Consider the following 20,628-nt stretch of genomic DNA (forward strand, 5'->3'; position numbering starts at 1 on the left):
CAAACGGGAATGTACCCGTGGCCAATAGAAGTCTATGTGCTCGTAATTATGGCCCGTAATTACGGGCGTTTTACTGTCGTGTGCATGGGTCCTAAAGGAAAGGTGTTAGCATTTTTTCATTTTTTGTTATTTTATATGTTTTACTTTATGGGCCTATTTTTTCTAATTATTTTAATATGTTCCCTAAAGTAATATTTATTCATATGTTTGTACTTTTGTGGGGGCAGCCATCTTCATTTTTATTTTTCATACTGATAATTTTTGTTTTGCAGGTTCCGCTGGACCATTTGGACTAGATTCGTTGGACTACTTCGCTGATTTAAGTCTTTTTTCTTTGGTTTTTAATAAAGTGGTTAAAGTGGAGTGTGTGGAAGAGTTATTTCTAATAAAATAAATTTTTTATGTCTCTTTTTTTTAAATACTTCATTACCACCTTCGTAATGGCAGCTGTCTGATTGAGAGCGTCCATTACTAAGAAGGGGCTTAGTGTTTGCCAGTTAAAAGGCTAGCACTAACCCCCTATTATTGCCCCTGTACCCACCGCCACCAGGAGTATCGGGAAGAGCTGGGTACGATCCAGTACCCGACCATCCGAAGTGAAGGCTACTGGGGTGGCCGCAGGTTGGTACTATCAGGCTAGGAAGGGCCAAAAACCGTGGCCCTTCCCACCCTGGTAATGCTAGGCTGCTGCTGCTTTATTGTATCTGGCTGGTTATGAAATATGGAGGGGATCTCACGTAATTTTTTTTCAATTATTTATTTTTAAAAAATAACGTGGGGTTCCCCCTATTTTCAATAACTAGCCAGATACAATAAAGCAGCAGCAGCCTAGCATTACCAGGGTGGGAAGGGCCACGGTTTTTGGCCCTTCCCAGCCTGATAATACCGGCCTGCGGTCGCCCCGCTGCCTAACCGTCGTTTCAGATGGTCGGGTACTGGATAATACTCGGCTCTTCCCGGTATCTCTGGCGGCAGTGGGAACCGGGGCAATAATAGGGGTCAGTGATAGCCTTCTTACTGGCTAATGCTAAGCCCCAGCCTTAGTAATTAAACACTGTCAATCAGACAGCAGCCATTACTAAGGCCATAATAAAGTATTTAAAAAAATAGACATAAGAAAAAATAACATTATTGAGATCAAAACTCCTCCATGCAACCCTCTTTCACCATTTAAAAAAAAAAAAAAAAAGTAGATCATCGAAGTAGTCCAATAAATCTACGACGTAGTCAAATGGTCCAGCGGAACCTACCAAAAACAAGTAAGCAGTATAAAAATGAAATTTTTATTTTTTTTGCCACAATAGAAACTAGAGGCCAAGGAAAAATAATTCCCCTTCATGTAACTCTGATTCCTGTCAACTGAAAAGTCATCCGCCAGAGGGAAAAATGTTTCCCCATGGCGGAGTACAAGAAAGTCTAATTCCCAGGTAAGGCTTTCTTGTACTCCACCATCAAGAAACGTTTTTCCTCCTGGCTGATGATTTTTCCATTGACAGGTAGCAGAGTTCTTCCGTAGCGGTGTTAGGGGGGCAAACTCGCCAATTGCCCAGTGCCCCCAGAATGGGCCGCTACTCTTGGACTAAAATTTGCCAGCCAACCCCTGCCCATTGGCTCCCTGCTTCGCCGTTTGCTCTAGGTTTAGGCCTGAGTCGTACCAGAGATCGGGAGCACACTGATGACGTCAACTGCCCGGCACGATGACGTCACTGCATCATGCCGTCCACGCCGGGCCACTGAACTCAGTTAAAAATCATAAGTCAATTAGGTAATAAAAAGGGGGCATAGAAGATGTGTTAAACCATTTTCAGTGATAATGCTGCGTTGCTGATCTATGATACTAAAGTAATACAGTAGGTAGAATTCTTTAAATCTTTTCTATACATTAAACAGCACTTCTTTATTGTGGCCACTAGTTTCAAACTTCACACATGTTACATTACATATATGTCTCACACATCACACAGATGTCACATCACACCCGTTCACATTACACTTTCCCCGTTCTGATCCACATTAGTCACTGCAATGTACCTGGCTGCTCCGTTTTCTTCACTCTTCCTATCAAAATTTACACCTGTATTCAAATTGTTCTTTCTCACATCAACTTACTTGTAACCACCTGTAATCACTTACTTTGTCATTTTAACTTATGCCCAGTTAACAGAGTTTAACTCCCTTTTTAAACTTTCCACAAACCATTCTATTTATCACATGCAACCAACCATCTTACTGCTGCCAGCCTCTGTAACAATTTTTTTTTACAGTGTGTTATTTTGCCTTCACATTCTTCCAACATCACAAGATCCAACTCCCATAATCACCCTTTAACATACTTTACAATTAAAGCCCCAGCTCCTTTTGCTCATTCTGCTATAATAATGGCCGGGTTCCCGTGCCCCAAGGCTGTCCCTGATTTTTGTCTCACTTTCTCCTGACCCCATGGTCGGAGAGCAGTAGGGTGATCTGCGGTAAATCCCCCACCTCCAGGCAAACTGGCCACGTTTGCCGACAGATATCTCAGACCAGTCTATCTCCTAGACTGTCTTACCAATACGATTTCAAAAGTCGTTCCTCCAGACATTCTAGCAGTAGGGTCTCCTTTTCTCTGAACCCTCACTGTATTGAACATCAAAAACAGACAACATGCTGCCAATCAACAATTGCAAGAGCAAATTCTTCAACACAATCGACATTCATGAACCTCCATTGAATCAAACAGGAGTTGGTCACATTCATTTCAAACATCTACAAACCCCTTACTGCCAGGGTATATCTTTTGGTTCATATAGAAGGACCCTTACACACAGTATTACAAGCTGGCAGTGTATGCTAAAAGTGTATCAATGATTATTCAAAACAACATTCAAAGTTTTCCCTGTTGCACTGGATTCTCCATTATCAGGACTTAATCATTGAAGCCCTTGTGGTACTACTGATATTACTCACAAATATCCAACTTTTCTGTCACCTACAAATAGTCAGTACCTCCCAACTATAATCCCAGAGCAAAAGGGTGACAGAACAACTATTAATCCTCAACGATTTTACACAACTAAATAACAAATTACACGCTACAACAGAGCAGCACAAGTTGGTTTTTATTCCTCATTGTCCAAACTACAATCCTTTCATTTCAAAAATGTCACATGTGAGTTACAACTTCTCTCCACCATGCGCTACATCACCTCATTCCAAAGGGGGAGGTCTTACACTTCTCACAATTTTTTCTGGTTAACAATGTAATTGCTGCAAGATTCTCTCATGTCTTTCATATCAACAGTTCAAGATCACGTACGCACCTGCAATCTTTCATCACACAAAAAGTTTCAACATACCTTTTTGGATCCATCTGTCATACCACTGCTGGATAAAGTGCCCCGTCCAGAAGATGTGACGTCATGACAGCTAAATTCCGAGGCTTATGCAATACATGTGTGAATGGTGTCAGAATAAGCTCCTTACCTACCGCGGTTTTCTGTAATTCACAGATGTAAAGCGCCAGACCTCTCTAGTGATAGCTAGCAGACGTGAAATCTCCCGGGTTTTTACGGCACCATTACTGTCGTGGAAGTCAATGGCTCAAAATATATTAGACTGAAATTTAGACGAGTGTTCCAACAGACACTCATATCAGGCACTTTATCCAGCATCCTAATCAGGATATTTCATACTGATATATATCGAGAGAGGAGAAATAACACACAGACGCTGCTGGTATGCTCAAAATACTCCTCTGGGGGTTTATTGCCAAACTCAATTATAATAATATCATTCAAATGGGGTGTAGACTTGAGGTTAACCAATCAGAGGCAATGTGACAATAACTCTTATTCAGCCAATAGCAGACCATAATAATATTTAAAATACATAATTCTAATTCTTCATTAAAATGCTGACATCAGGTAACACCTGGAGACAAGCATATAATGGGCAGTTGTTAGTGGTTTGTTCTCATGGGGGAATTTTGTTGCGATAATGAGAAATAGTTGCACTTTATGTCTGGGCGTTCAGCTAACCCGCTACAATGGGGTATGAAGGCCATATTATGATAAGACATTGACATTTCTTTGAATTATATAGAGGAAAGTTCATTACAAAATGGAGAATACATATCTTAGTAATTTGGCATCCTGCTTGATAATTCATTTCATACAGAGAATATAAGCAAATAAACCATCCTTTACATGCCCTAACATAAAAAGTTACATAACGTACCCATAGGATGTTTTCAGAAAAAGTGTATCCCCCATCTAATCTGTAACTTGAACTGTGGGACAGGAGACCTGTAAACAATAGTGGCGCATTGATGGACTCGATGGTCAAGTGATATATTACATGACCACTGCATCCTTAGGGCCCCCTGCCTGCATATATGCAAGCATATACATCCATTGTACAAGTAATAGCATGTGGGCATGTTCTCCAAAGGACAGGTAGTTTAGGCCACATTTATTATGTGAAATTCAAATATATTCCTGTTCATAACAGGCGTAGATTTAATTTCCTCACTGACAAACTTAAAAATGCACTAAATTTATTGAGAGGCTTGCGCCTTTAAATACATTTAGTGCAGATCACCTCATCTGCTTCCTTTACTTAGATTGGTGTAAAACCAAATCCAGTCTTAGTGAATAAGGGTCTATGTGTATACCCAGTACGGCTGCCCCAGGGAAGATTTTAAAAATGAAAAATAAATAGCTATAACATTTGAAAACAAAAAGAAGAAACTCGTTATTTTTACATATATGAGACATTCCTTTTAAAGTGTGTCTCCGGTAATCCACTAGAAACCTGTTGGCATATGAATCTCTGTATGTAAATTCAAGTTTCTAATCCAGAATAAAGAATTGAGCCCTCTATGCAGTTTATTAGCTTCATTCACGTGACTACACAATTCATTTATTTCAGTATGCAGAGAAAGAAGGAAATTTGAATTACTGGAGTCCTTTACTTCCTGCCTGCTGTTGTCAGCTACAAGAGTAGATAGAGAGATATAGCTAAAATCACATGAATCACTTATCCAAACACAGGGAATTGCATGTTATGTGTGTGTCTATGTAGAGATAGTGACCATGACCTGGGTGCAGCTCCACAGTATCAGTAACATGACAGACAATGATTGCAACTTCCTGTAGGTCTGCAGCACTAATGGCTGAGCTTTGAAGGGAAAGTATTTACACTTTAACGAAGTCTATACATTTTTCAACTTTTTGATAATTAAGTAATTTGTGTTTGACATGTTGACATGTATATTTACATTATTATTATTTGAATTATTAACTCATGCACATATAATTTATTTAGCATACAACGGGCATGGAGAGATTACCTTCAGCGTCAGGATTCCGGGAATACAAACTGTATGGAAAAGCGCAGTCCATCCCCGTCTTCTATGTCCTCAGACAAAATGAGTAGCTCTATCAGCATGAATACATTTTCAGATGGCAGCACTCCTGTAAGTACAAATGAACATTTTTATTGATGGTTATTGCTGACATTATGGTTTCTCCTGTATGTGTAATTCTATAATACTTATTATGCATATTGTGTTATGCTCCAGAGTTACCACCAGAGGGCCTCAAATCATAAGTATCAATATGTAATCTGACAATATATGCTTTACCCAAACTTCTACTGAACACATGCCTGGATTTTAGTAAATACAATTTTATACGCAGCTAACATTAAGAACAATATTAAAGGGTAACTAAAGTTTCCGAAAATTACTGACATGTCATAGTGACATGTCAGAAGTTTTGATCGCTGGGGTCCGAGCACTGAGACCCACACCGATCGCTAAAACGAAAGAGCAGGAGTGCTGAGGTGAGCCCTGAGCAGCTTCGTTTTTGATCGGCTTTTCTTGGAAAGCTGATGTAAAGGTGTACGGTGTTTTGAGTCCGTACACCTTTACATCGGCTTTCAGAGAAAAGCCATTCAGAAACTAAGCGGCTTAGTGCACGGACCCCCAACGATCGAAACTTCTGACATGTCACTATGACGTGTCAGAAGTTTTCTAAAACTTTAGTAACTCTTTAATGTAAAATTAAGATTATTACATTAATAATATTAATAAACATATATATATATATATATATATATAGAAAAAAAGCGGGCCCAATATTGACCCCCGTGGAGCCCCACTGGTAACTGTGACCCACTCTGAGGATGTACCATTAATAACCACCCTCTGTTTTCTATCACTGAGCCAGTTGTTAACCCATTTACACATATTTTCCCCCAGTTCCAGCATTTTCATTTAAAGTGTATCACCAAAGTTTGGCCCAAAAATAATAAAATACATTGCTTAATCCTACTTGGAAATACGATTAAAACACTATATAAATTGTGTTTCTACCTTACTCCTGTCTGTAGTTATCCCCCATGGTCTTTTTTCAGCCATAGATATTCATTCAGCTATGGTTGGCTGTGCAAATGGGCGGTCATTTCCAGGCCCTGACAAGAACTAAGGGAACTGTGCCCAGCACATTTGCCCTTGTGCCCATGCTGCCGAGCGCGACTCCTCATGAACGTACTCGACAGGGCTTCCAATCAGCATTCAGAAGGTCCTATTTCTGTATCTGTCTCTCAGTGGCTAGCAGCGCCAGCTATTCTATACTAACAGAATCCAGCATCGCAAGCACGCACGCTTTCTGCGTTGCTCCCAAGATGCATCTGTTCTCCCTAGAATCCGTATCCGGTGTCTGTTAGAGCTGGATACGGATTCCTCTTGACAACAAGTGTGCCAAGCTCAAGTAACAGCAGGCAAACCAGAAGGAGATAGGAGTGAAGACGGGACAACAGGATGAAAACCATAGGATATCAGTAATAACTATACATTATGAATATGCTTATATTTTCAATTAGAAAACAGCAATGAAATGTTTAAAAACTTTACAGGTACACTTTACTATAACCAACCTTTTATGCGGCACAGTATGAAACGTCTTTGAAAACTCTAGATACACCACAACCACAACCTTACCCAGGTCCAGTCTAGAACTTACCTCCTCATAGAAAGCTGATCAGTTTGGATTTACAGGATTGATCCCTCATAAACCCATGCTGATGCGGCGTATTAAGGTTAGATTCATTGAGATACTCGAGAATAGCATCTCTTAGAAACCACACAAATATTTTACCCACAATGGAGGTTAAACTTACAGGCCTATAATTTCCGGACTCACTTTTTGACACCTTTATGATTATTGGCACCACATTTGCTATGTGCCAGCCCTGTGGAACAGACCAAGTCATGATAAAATCCTTAAATATCAGAAATAAGGGTCTGTCTATCACGGTACTTAATTCCTGAGAAATGCAGCCGTGTATACCATCCTGACCCGGTGATTTGGTGGCGCTGCACTTTTTGCTGGGTTAAGCAGGTGACATTTAATGGAAAATGTACTTTATCCCTAATCATGTTGTCTGGCATTGGATTTTTATGTGTATATACAGTAGAGAAAAAGGCGTTTAATAGATTAAACTTTTTTTCATCCTCCTCCACCATTAGGCTATGTTCACACGGAGTATTTTGGGGGAGGAATATCTGCCTCAAAGCTCCAAACGGAATTTTGAGGCAGATATTCCTCCCCCAAAACACTCCGTGTGAATAGCAATTATCGCGCCGTTTTTCGCCCGCGGCCATTGAGCGCCGCGGGCATAAAACACGGTTTCTCCTGCCTCCCATTGAAGTCAATGGGAGGTCGGACGCGGAAGCGCCCGAAGATAGGGCATGTCGCTTCTTTTTCCCGCGAGGCAGTTTTACTGCTCGCGGGAAAAAGACGCCGACGCCTCCCATTGAAATCAATGGGAGGCGTTCTCGGGCCGTTTCTGCCGAGTTTTGCGACGCGGTTTCCGCGTCAATAAACTCGGCAAAAGACCCCGTGTGAACATAGCCTTATACCCAGATTATTTTTGGGACGGCCGACACTTTCAGTTTCTTATTATTTATGTATTTAAAAAATATTTTAGTTTTTTTTCTACTTTCTTTGACAACGAGTCTCTCTGTTTCAATCTTTGCTTCCTTTATTTGTCTTTTACACAACTTATTTTGTTCTTTCTAATTATTTAATGCCACGTCACTACTGTTCTGCTTTAATAGTTTGAACGTTTTCTTTTTATCATTTATTGCCCCCCGAACTGTTTTATTTAACCACATCAGTTTCAACCTGTTTCTAGCTGGTTTATTCCCATAAGGTACAGTATATATTTTTCACAGGACGTATTGAAGAGACTTTTAACCCCTTCCCGACATTTGCCGTATGGGTACGCCATGGAAAGAATGGACTTCCCGCAAATTGCCGTACCCATACGCCAAATGTTTGGCACCGGCTCAGAAGCTGAGCCGGTGCCATCATCACCGGATCTCAGCTGTATCTTACAGCTGACATCCAACTGTAACGGCGGGGACCGAAATTAGCTTCGATCCCCGCCATTAACCCCTTAAGTGCAGTGCTCAAACGCAATCGCTGCACTTAAGGTGTTTGCAGCTCATCGGAACCCCAGCAACGAAATTGCCGGGGTTCCGGTGGCTGCAATGGCAACCGGAGGCCTAATACTGGCCTCCCGGTCTGCCTAGCATGGAAACCGGTCAAGATCCGCCCGGCGGCGGAGCCTGATTGCCTTTCGTAGCCGCCGGCAAGATGGCGCCGGCTCATGAGCTGATCCGGCGTCATCAGCAGTGGAAGTCAGCTGTAAAAACAGCTGACATCCACCTGTAGTGGCAGGAACCGGAGCTAGCTCCGATCCCTGCCATTATCCCCTTCGATGCAGCAATCGAAAGCGATTGCTGCATCGTAGCGGTTACTAGCAGATCGCCAGCCCTGACAGGAAATCAGGACTGGCGACTGCTGCTATGGCAACAGGAGACACAATGGCCTCCTGCTCTGCCATTACGGAAGCCGATTAGGCCCCACCGGGAGGCGAAGCCTAATCGGCTTGCTGTCAGTGAATAACTGACAAATCTAATACATTGCACTACGTAGATAGTGCAATGTATTAGAAAAAAATAACCTTAATAATAATCTGACAGCTGGACCTTCAAGTCCCCTAGTGGGACTTGAGAAAAAGTGTAAAAAAAAGTGTAAAAAAAAAAGTGAAAAAAATAAAAGTTTGAAAACAATAAAAGTTTCAAGTAATAAAATAAAACACAATCGCCCTTTTACGCTTATCAAGTCCTTTATTATTGAAAAAAATAATAAACCTATACGTATTTGTGTATCGCCGTGACCGTAACGACCTGAGGAATCAAAATATTATATTTATTGCACGCGGTGAACAGCATAAAAAAAAAACAACACGTAAAAAACTATACCAGAGATTCTGTTTTTTGGTCACTTTGCCCTATAAATATAGGAATAAAAAGTGATCAAAAAGTCGCACGTATTCCAAAAATAGTACTTATAAAAACTATAGCTCGTCTCGCAAAAAACAAACCCTCATACAGCTGCGTCGACAAAAAAATTAAAATGTTATGGTTCTCACAACTTGGCGACAGAAAAAATACATTATTTTCACAAAAGTAGTTTTATTGTGCAAAAAGTTGTAAAACATAAAAAAGTGCTATAAATTAGGTATCGCCGGAATCGTACTGACCCGCAGAATAACGTGAACATGTAGTTTATAACGCATGGTGAACGCTGTATAAAAAAATCTAAATAAAACTATGCCAGAATTGCGTTTTTTTGTTTACCTGGCCTCCCAAAAAATAGGATAAAAGGTGATCAAAAAGTCGCATGTACCCCAAAATGGTACCAATAATAACTACAGCTTGTCCTGCAAAAAAAAGCCCTCATACCACTACGTCTATGAAAAAATAAAATTAGTTATGGCTCCAATAAGTCAGGAAATAAAAAATATGCAGTTGTGCCGGCCCGAGGGGGAAGAGGCAAATTATCAAGGACCTAAAATTAGGGAACCAGGAAAGGGAGGGCCCAAACATATCCGCTGGAAGCAACGGTGCCCGTATTATACCAAGACAACACTTTCCCAGCAAAATTCCCCAAACTGCAAAGGTGCGGAGTGTGGACCAAAAGGGGGATAAGAAAGGACGCCATATATCAGTGCGACACTGGCCTGTGCAGAAAGGATTGCTTCACAGCGTAACACACATGTATGGATCATTTTATTGTTTTTTTTTACCCCATTATTATACCACCTGACTATGCCCCTGATATACTCTGCTCAGCTTACATGTACCCCCACATTATAAACGGAAACACCAGCAATACAAAACTACTACCAAGCAAAATCCACTCTACAAAAGCCAAATGGCGTTCACGCTACGGCCACATGTGGGATATTTCCTAAAACTGCAGAACCTGGGCAATAAATATTGAGTTGCATTTCTCTGGTAAAACTTTCTGTGTTATAAAGAAAATTGGATTCAAAATAAATTTTTGCAAAAAAATATGAAATTTGTAAATTTCACCTCTACATTGCTTTAATTCCTGTGAAAAGTCTAAAGTGTTAAGACATTTTCTAAATGCTGTTTTGAATACTTTGAGGGGTGAAGTTTTTAAAATGGGGTGACTTTTTGGGGGTTTCTAATATATAAGGCCCTCAAAGCCCCTTCACAACTGAACTGACCCCTGTAAAAATAGCCTTTTGAAATTTTCTTGAAAATGTGAGAAATTGCTGCTAATGTTCTAAGCCTTGTAACGTCCTAGAAAAATAAAAGTATGTTCAAAAAACAATGCCAATCTAATGTAGACATATAGGGGATGTTAATTAGCAACAATTTTGTGTGTAATAACTGCCTGTCTTACAAGCAGATACATTTAAGTTGAGAAAAATGCTAATTTTTGCAATTTTTCGCTAAATTTTGGTGTTTTTCACAATTAAATACTGAACGTATCGAGCAAATTTTGCCAGTAACATAAAGTCCAATGTGTCACGAGAAAACGATCTCAGAATCGATTGGATAGGTAAAAGCATTCCGATGTTATTACCACATAAAGTGAAACATGTCAGATTTGAAAAATGAGGCTCTGTCAGGAAGGTCAAAAGTGGCTAAAGAGGGAAGGGGTTAAAAATGTTCCATTTAGTTTGTGTTTTTTTATTTTTGAGGACATTGTCCCAGTTTATGCCCTTAAGGTCATCGCTTAGCCCATGAAAATTGGCCTTTCAGAAGTTTAGTGATTTTGTATGTACTCTACCAAACATCTTATTAAAGGATACATGAAAACGTATTATGTTGTGGTCACTATAAACTAGGTGACCCCCCCAACCTGTACTTTTGATATCCTGTCCGGCCTATTGGTTAAAAATAGGTCTAGAAAATGGGAAAATGGAAATGGACAGTGAGAACAGTCTGTAGATAACAAAATACTACTACTAATTCTACTGCTGCTGCTACTGTGTGCTTTCTCATTTTATGTACTGAGAAATCATCAGCATTGTTAAAGAGAAGCTCCGGGCACGTGCTTGTAAAAACAAATACTACAAATAGCAGCTATGATTCTACTTTCGAAAAGTTATATGACAGCTTTGTAAGTTATTTGGTTGGGGATATCTTTGTCTTTATCTCTCCTAATACATTTGCCAAATTCCATTCAGAAGTCTGTTTAAGAATGTGTCCTCAGCCCTCCTGGATGATGACTGATAGCTGCCAATCACACAGCTCAGGTCTGATGTATGGAAAAAAGAGTTGTTCCCATCTAAGACATTTATGGCATATCCTATGGATATGCCATAAATGTCTGATAAATGAGGGTCCAAGCTCTGGGACCTGCACCTATCTCCAGAACGGGCGTCTCCTGACCCACGTCCCGCCTACTGAGGCGGGCGCCACTTCCAACCGGAGAAACAATGGAGAGGTGGCCGAGGAAGCAGGCTTGGCTGTTTCCATAGTTCCCATAGGAATTGATGGATTTAGCGTGTGGCCACCTCTCCATTGATTCTCCACCGAGATGCGGCGACTGGCTGCCATTTCACCAGGTTGGACAGGGGTCAGGTGTAGAAAGTCAGGTGGGGATGCCTATGTTTTTAATGAGGAACTGTTCTGCCATTAGTCCTGTGTCTTCCTGTTCACCCCCGACCACCAATAATGTGTTCCTGGCGTGGTTTATTCCTGATGTTGTCTGCACATCATTTAACCTGTGTCCTTACATAGGCTCCTTCTGCTATGCAGAAATAACATCCTCTGGTTTGTTAAACCACTGAATAGCAAGGCTTTACAACTGATATAGTACAATGGTGCAACAGCATATCAGTGGTAAAGCATTGGTCAAGGCTGCCAACAGGGCTGTATGATTGGTACTGCCATCTGGGGCCCATCTGCCGCCACCTGCTGAACTACCGCCATCTGATGAACTGCTGTAATGGAGCCCATATAATGTTACTCTGGAGAAAGGAATCGTCCCCAATACATTGCTGGGCTCGTTCCTTTATCCAATGTAAACTATACGGGCCCTGAGTGACCAGAGATCCCGCCACCTCTTCTCATGAGTGCCAAGTGTCAGAATGAGTCCAAGTGGGCCGCAGCAGCTGGAGATCTTAGAGCTGTCCTGCTGCAGGAGCCAGAAGTAGCAGCCAGCACTGCAGGCGCAGCATAGGCTTCTCATGGTGAGCCACTGGATGAGGGAGGTTAGGGAGGTCTAAAGCTGCTGTCTGTCCGTGTTCTCTACAGGCAGCATCTTCAGTGCGATGATGTTTTTATGATGCCCGAGCGTCACAGTTTTTAATAAACCACATCAGCTATCAGCCCTACAATCTAGCTTAAACACTACCAGTAGTCTATCTCAATTGAAGTTGCGGCCCGGCCTCACACAAGCCGCCTGGCCGCTTCCGCTTTGCTCGCGAGCAGAGTCACTGGAGGGCAGGGCAGCAGCACTCCTTGCTTCCCTCAGCGCCCACCCAGTCTGCCTTTGCCATCGCTTTCACGCTTCCTCCGTTTAGCACACTAGCGGAGGAATCTTAGTGCTGGTTATCAGTGGTTTCTCAGCGCTCCAGTACACAACCAGAGCGCTATTGGCAGCATACATTACAGGGAGATCGGCTCATTGACAGTACTACCACTTAATTTGCCTTGTCTCATTCATACAATGTCAGGGGGAAATAAGAGTATCATTTTCAAATTGTTGATGCCAGGTTTTATCACCACCACCCTTTGTGCTATACTGCCTTGACATATACAACCCAGTCTCATCTTGTGACCACAATATTGACAATGGCACGACATATACAGCAACCTGAGTGCAATCAGATGTTGACACAGAAGTTTCTGTCTCAACCCAGGAGTGTCATTCTGACAATCCATCCCCACAGGCACTTTTCCCATGTATGGCCAACATCAATAGATGACTACAGTACAGCAAGGTTGGGCATATAACAGTAACTAGGGTTAATTGTTTCCCAACAATGCAGAACAATAGGGGTCTCTGCAAAAGTTCAATATATGCTGACTGTTGATTTTTTTAATCAAATTATCAAAAATTAATACATTTATTTTATCTACTATTATTATACCTCCACACACTTTTCCACTTTCCCCTTTCGCTACAATTTACTGTCAAAATGAAATAAAACATTGATTTATTTAAAAAAAATAATTGTATTTAAAAGTGTACATAGCCTTTGTCAATATTTGGCCATACCTGTGACTAAGCAAAATAGTTCAATATCAGTGTTAGGGATCTGCCAGGTACTTCATCTAGCTATACTCCTGGGATTAATCAATCCACACCTGAGGCCAGACCTGTTCGACTGACACCATCTCCCACCAACCAGGGTGGCAGGCTCAGGAGTGGGAGAGCCTATCGCGGCCTGGTCTCTCGGAGTTAGCTCCGCCCCCTGCCCTTTATTACCTGCCCTGTGCTCTCCCTCAGTGCTTGTAATTCTTTTGGATTCCTGGCCCCACTGCTGCTTGCTCCAGCCTGCTTCTGCCGTGCTTCTGCCTTGCTGCAGTTCTGCTTGACCTGGCTTGCTTCTGTCTCCGTGCCCGCTCGGGTGTACTCACTTCGTCCTGGTCCTGACTGTTCGTTCGCCGCCCCGTTTCCTCGTGGCGTTCCGTGGCTACTGCCCCTTCCCTTGCGTGTTCCCCGTTTGTCTTCCAGTGCACTTAGCCAGCGTAGGGACCGCCGCCCAGTTGTACCTCGTCGCCTAGGGCGGGTCGTTGCAAGTAGGCAGGGACAGGGCGGTGGGTAGATTAGGGCTCACTTTCCCTTCACCTCCTTCCTGCCATTACATAATTACAAGCCCTTACCTAGTCTACCCTTTCTCCTACGCTGACGCTATCATGGACCCCCTTGAGACCCTGACCCAGCAGATGCAGGGCCTCTCCCTACAGGTCCAGGCCCTGGCCCAAAGGGTCAATCAGGGTGACGCTGCTTTAGTAGTACCCCTCACCTCACCTCTAGAACCCGACCTCAAGTTACCTGACCGGTTTTCAGGGGACCGTAAGACGTTTCTCTCCTTCCGGGAGAGTTGCAGACTGTATTTCCGCCTAAAGCCCCACCCCTCAGGTTCCGAGAACCAGCGGGTGGGTATCCTCATATCCCGACTCCAGGAAGGGCCCCAAGAGTGGGCCTTCTCCTTGGCTCCTGACGCCCCTGAACTTTCCTCTGTTGATCGTTTTTTCTCTGCCCTCGGACTCATTTACGACGAGACTGACAGGACTGCTTTAGCCGAGAGTCAGCTGGTGACCTTACGTCAGGGTAGGAGACCGGTTGAGGAATACTGTTCTGATTTTAGGAAGTGGTGCGTAGCTTCTCAGTGGAACGATCCGGCCCTAAGGTGCCAGTTTAGGTTAGGATTATCTGACGCCCTGAAGGATCTGCTGGTTAGCTACCCCTCGCCTGACTCCCTTGACCAGGTTATGGCCCTAGCAGTACGACTTGACCGACGTCTCAGGGAACGTCAGCTTGAACGCTTCAGTGTGCTCCCCTCTGACTTTTCTGCGATTCCCCCCGAGGTCCCGTCTCCTCGCCCCTCCACGGAGGACTCGGAGGTACCTATGCAACTCGGGGCCTCCATGTCCCCTCGACAACGTAGGGAGTTTCGCAGAATGAATGGTCTCTGCTTCTACTGTGGGGACGACAAGCATCTACTGAACACCTGTCCCAGGCGCAAGAATAAGAAGCCGGAAAACTTCCGCGCCTAAGTGATCATCGGGGAGGTCACTTGGGCGCACAGGTATTTCCCGTTAATGTGAAACGCAATAAAATTTTGCTTCCCTTTCAGGTCTCGTTTGCTGGCCGGTCTGCCACGGGCAGTGCTTTCGTGGATTCTGGCTCATCTGCTAATATCATGTCTGTGGAATTTGCTATGTCTCTAAAGATGCCTTGTATTGATTTACCTTATCCTGTCCCTGTAGTAGGAATCGACTCCACTCCTCTTGCTAATGGTTATTTTACTCAGCATACTCCTGTTTTTGAACTCCTGGTTGGCTCCATGCATTTGGAGCAGTGCTCTGTACTGGTGATGCAGGGATTATCGTCTGATCTGGTATTAGGTCTTCCCTGGTTGCAGTTGCATAATCCCACGTTTGATTGGAATACTGGGGATCTCACCAAATGGGGTAATGAATGTCTTATGTCATGTCTTTCTGTTAACTCTATTTCTCCCCGGGAGGAGGTAAACACGCTTCCTGAGTTTGTTCAGGACTTCGCCGATGTGTTTTCCAAGGAGGCCTCTGAGGTGTTGCCCCCCCATAGAGATTACGATTGCGCCATCGATTTGGTGCCTGGTGCCAAGCTTCCTAAGGGTAGGATATTTAATCTTTCATGTCCTGAACGTGAAGCGATGAGGGTATATATCCAAGAATGCCTGGCCAAGGGTTTCATTCGCCCCTCGACTTCTCCTGTAGGTGCTGGCTTCTTCTTCGTGGGGAAGAAGGATGGTGGTCTTAGGCCGTGCATTGATTATCGTAACCTGAATAAGGTCACCGTAAGGAACCAGTACCCACTTCCTTTGATTCCGGATCTTTTTAATCAGGTTCAGGGAGCCCAGTGGTTTTCTAAGTTCGATCTACGGGGGGCATATAACCTTATCCGCATCAAAGAGGGGGATGAGTGGAAAACTGCGTTCAACACACCCGAGGGTCATTTCGAATACCTGGTCATGCCCTTTGGGTTGTGTAATGCCCCTGCTGTCTTCCAGAATTTTATTAATGAAATCCTGAGAGATTACCTGGGGATATTTCTTGTTGTGTACCTTGATGACATACTGGTGTTTTCCAAGGACTGGTCCTCCCACGTGGAGCATGTCAGGAAGGTGCTCCAGGTCCTTCGGGAGAATAATCTGTTTGCTAAGACTGAAAAATGTGTCTTTGGGGTACAGGAGATACCATTTTTAGGGCAAATCCTCACTCCTCATGAATTCCGCATGGACCCTGCCAAGGTTCAAGCTGTGGCGGAATGGGTCCAACCTGCCTCCCTTAAGGCGTTACAGTGTTTTTTAGGGTTCGCCAACTATTACAGGAGATTTATTGCCAACTTCTCGGTCGTCGCTAAGCCTCTTACGGACCTCACCCGCAAGGGTGCCGATGTCCTCCATTGGCCCCCTGAGGCCGTCCAGGCCTTTGAGACTCTCAAGAAGTGCTTTATCTCGGCCCCCGTGCTGATTCAGCCCAACCAAGAGGAGCCATTTATTGTGGAGGTTGACGCTTCCGAGGTGGGAGTGGGGGCCGTCTTGTCCCAGGGTACCAGCTCCCTCACCCATCTCCGCCCCTGTGCTTACTTCTCTAGGAAGTTTTCGCCCACGGAGAGTAATTATGATATTGGCAACCGCGAACTTCTAGCCATTAAATGGGCGTTTGAGGAGTGGCGGCACTTCCTGGAGGGGGCCAGACACCAGGTAACGGTCCTTACGGATCACAAGAATCTGGTTTTCCTAGAATCGGCCCGGAGGCTTAATCCTAGACAAGCTCGGTGGGCACTATTCTTTACCAGATTTAATTTCTTGGTTACCTATAGGGCTGGGTCCAAGAATATTAAGGCTGACGCTCTGTCACGTAGTTTCATGGCCAATCCTCCTTCCGAGAAGGATCCCGCTTGTATTTTACCCCCTGGTATAATCGTCTCTGCCACGGATTCTGATTTAGCTTCTGATATCGCGGCTGATCAGGGTGCAGCTCCCGGGAACGTCCCTGGGGACAAACTGTTTGTTCCCCTGCAATACCGGCTGAGGGTACTCAGGGAAAACCATGACTCCGCTCTATCTGGTCATCCTGGCATCTTGGGCACCAAACACCTCATTACCAGAAACTATTGGTGGCCTGGGTTGCCTAAAGATGTTAGGGCTTACGTCGCCGCTTGTGAGGTTTGCGCTAGGTCCAAAACCCCTAGGTCCCGACCTGCGGGCCTACTACGTTCCTTGCCCATTCCCCAGAGACCTTGGACCCATATCTCCATGGATTTTATCACCGATTTGCCTCCATCTCAGGGCAAGTCGGTGGTGTGGGTGGTAGTCGACCGCTTCAGCAAGATGTGCCACTTTGTGCCCCTTAAGAAGCTACCTAACGCCAAGACGTTAGCTTCTTTGTTCGTGAAACACATCCTGCGTCTCCATGGGGCCCCAGTCAATATCGTTTCTGACAGAGGGGTACAATTTGTTTCCTTATTTTGGAGAGCTTTTTGTAAAAAGTTGGAGATTGATCTGTCCTTCTCCTCCGCCTTCCATCCCGAAACTAATGGCCAAACGGAAAGGACCAACCAATCCCTGGAACAATATTTAAGGTGTTTCATCTCGGACTGTCAATTCGATTGGGTCTCATTCCTTCCCCTTGCTGAATTTTCCCTGAATAACCGGGTCAGTAACTCGTCAGGGGTCTCCCCGTTTTTCTGTAATTTCGGGTTTAACCCAAGGTTCTCCTCCGTCTCCCCTGGTTGTTCCAATAATCCTGAGGTAGAGGAGGTTCATCGGGAACTGTGCACTGTCTGGGCCCAGGTTCAGAAGAACCTAGAGGCGTCCCAGAGCGCACAAAAGATTCAGGCGGATAGTAGACGTTCTGCTAACCCCCGGTTTGTCGTCGGGGATTTGGTCTGGTTGTCGTCCAGGAACTTGCGCCTTAAGGTCCCGCCCAGGAAGTTTGCTCCCCGATTCATTGGACCTTATAAGATCATTGAAGTCCTCAACCCTGTATCCTTCCGTCTGGAGCTCCCCCCATCCTTTCGCATACATGACGTCTTCCATGCCTCCCTCCTTAAACGCTGCTCCCCGTCCTGGTCCCCCTCGAGGATACCTCCTGTTCCCGTTCTCACCCCTGAGGGGGTGGAATTCGAGGTGGCCAAGATTATGGACAGTAGGATGGTCCAGGGCTCCCTCCAGTACCTGGTCCATTGGAAAGGATACGGGCCGGAGGAGAGGACTTGGGTACCTGCCCATGATGTTCACGCTGGGGTATTGATCAGGAGGTTCCACCTCCTCTTCCCCACTAAACCGGGTCCCCTTAGTAAGGGTCCGGTGGCCCCTCATAAAAGGGGGAGTACTGTTAGGGATCTGCCAGGTACTTCATCTAGCTATACTCCTGGGATTAATCAATCCACACCTGAGGCCAGACCTGTTCGACTGACACCATCTCCCACCAACCAGGGTGGCAGGCTCAGGAGTGGGAGAGCCTATCGTGGCCTGGTCTCTCTGAGTTAGCTCCGCCCCCTGCCCTTTATTACCTGCCCTGTGCTCTCCCTCAGTGCTTGTAATTCTTTTGGATTCCTGGCCCCACTGCTGCTTGCTCCAGCCTGCTTCTGCCGTGCTTCTGCCTTGCTGCAGTTCTGCTTGACCTGCTTGCTTGCCCTGGCTTGCTTCTGTCTCCGTGCCCGCTCGGGTGTACTCACTTCGTCCTGGTCCTGACTGTTCGTTCGCCGCCCCGTTTCCTCGTGGCGTTCCGTGGCTACTGCCCCTTCCCTTGCGTGTTCCCCGTTTGTCTTCCAGTGCACTTAGCCAGCGTAGGGACCGCCGCCCAGTTGTACCTCGTCGCCTAGGGCGGGTCGTTGCAAGTAGGCAGGGACAGGGCGGTGGGTAGATTAGGGCTCACTTTCCCTTCACCTCCTTCCTGCCATTACAATCAGCTACTTTGTTGAGTAGGATTTTGTGCCCTAGTTGTTCAGCAAGCAGACTGATTAACTCTCATGTAGATATAAATATGAATATTAAATGAGCATGGTCAAAATTGCAGAACAGAAGATTTTTTTTACTAAATATTAATCTAAATTGCATGTATTTAACAGTGAGAGAGGCACTGTAGTAGAAATGGTATATGATATAAAGAGCATATTAAGAGTTAATATAAAACTATTGTCCCCAGTCATTCAACAGAAGTATTCCTTATTCATTCTGTACACATGGAATTATTGTTCTATCTAATGGACTCCTAAATGTGGATAAAAATTAGAACATGCAACGGACACCTTTGGTGTCCCTTTTTATTATTATTATTATTATTATTATTATTATTATTATTATCATTATTATCATTATTAATAATAATAAATGTATTTATTTTGTATTAAAAATAACTTTTGTAATTTACTTTTATTTAAAGAAAATGCACAGCTTCACTTCTGCAGTTTCTTTGTATTACGGCTCACCCTGCGGTGGCTGCTGTGTGCTCCTGAGCAATCATCTGTGCTCATTTCTGATCAAGTCAAAGTGGATTACACAGGGCTGTCAGAGCAGCTCGCTGACGGATTTGGCTGACAGCGTCGTTCTGCAGCTTCTATGTACTGTTATACATAAAAGTTGTAAAAGTGAAACGGTGCATTGTTTTTTTTTATCATAAAAGTAAATTCCAATTTTATTTTTAACACAAAAGAAATGCTTTTCATTAAAGGAGGAAAAAAACATAAAGGTGTCCATAGCCTTTAAAGGCTCCTTTAAAACCTCCAACAAACTTCTGACATGTCATAGTGACATGCCAGAAGTTTTGATCGGTGGGGGTCTGAGCACGGAGACCTCCACCGATTGCTAGAAGGAAGCGGCAGAAGCTCTCGATTGACTGCTGAGCCGCTTACTTTCTGATCTACTTTTTTCAGAATGCCGATGTATCTGTGTGCGGGTTCATAGACTTTCTATTGAGTCCGTATACCATTACATCGGCTTTCCAAGAAAAGCCGATCAGAAACCAAGCGGCTCAGTGCTCACCCTAGAAATCGTTGGGGGTCTCAGTGCTCGGACCCTCACTGATCAAAACTTCTGACATGTCACTATGACATGTCAGAAGTTTGTTGAACGTTTAGTTACCCTTTAACCCCTTCCCGCCACAGCCATTTTTATTTTTTACATTTACATTTTTTCCTACTCACCTTGCAAGTGCCATAACGTTTCAATCTTCTGGTCGACATAGCTGTATGAGGGCTATTTTTTTGCGGGACAAGTTTCAGTGTTTAATGGCACCATTTAATGTATCATATTATGTACTGAGAAACTTTTCAAAATGATTTTGTGGGGTGGAATGGAAAAAAAAAGGGACGTGTTAACTTCATCGTGTGGGTCAATATGACAATACCAAATTTATTACTTTTTTTGTTTTACTACTTTTACAAAATAAAATCAATTTGTTAAAAAAAACACAGCTTTGTGTCGCCATATTCTGTGACCCATAACTATTTCTTTTTCCGCCGATGGAGCTGTGTGAGAGGTTGGTTTTTGTTGGGCGAGCTGTAGTTTTTATTGGTACCATACAATGTTTTG

The 20,628-nt window shown here is 43.9% G+C and overlaps 1 protein-coding gene across 1 annotated transcript in view; it reads left to right on the plus strand.

The window, feature by feature from the left end:
* SCHIP1 (schwannomin interacting protein 1) overlaps positions 1-20,628 on the plus strand; it is a 508,162-nt gene that overhangs the window by 175,201 nt on the left and 312,333 nt on the right. Inside the window, exon 4 of the mRNA XM_075861554.1 lies at positions 5,305-5,455. Coding sequence (XP_075717669.1) covers positions 5,305-5,455 — 151 coding nt within the window. The remainder of the gene's footprint in view (positions 1-5,304; positions 5,456-20,628) is intronic.

The sequence above is a fragment of the Rhinoderma darwinii genome, chromosome 4, assembly GCF_050947455.1.
Source record: "Rhinoderma darwinii isolate aRhiDar2 chromosome 4, aRhiDar2.hap1, whole genome shotgun sequence".
NCBI classification, from domain to species: domain Eukaryota; kingdom Metazoa; phylum Chordata; class Amphibia; order Anura; family Rhinodermatidae; genus Rhinoderma; species Rhinoderma darwinii.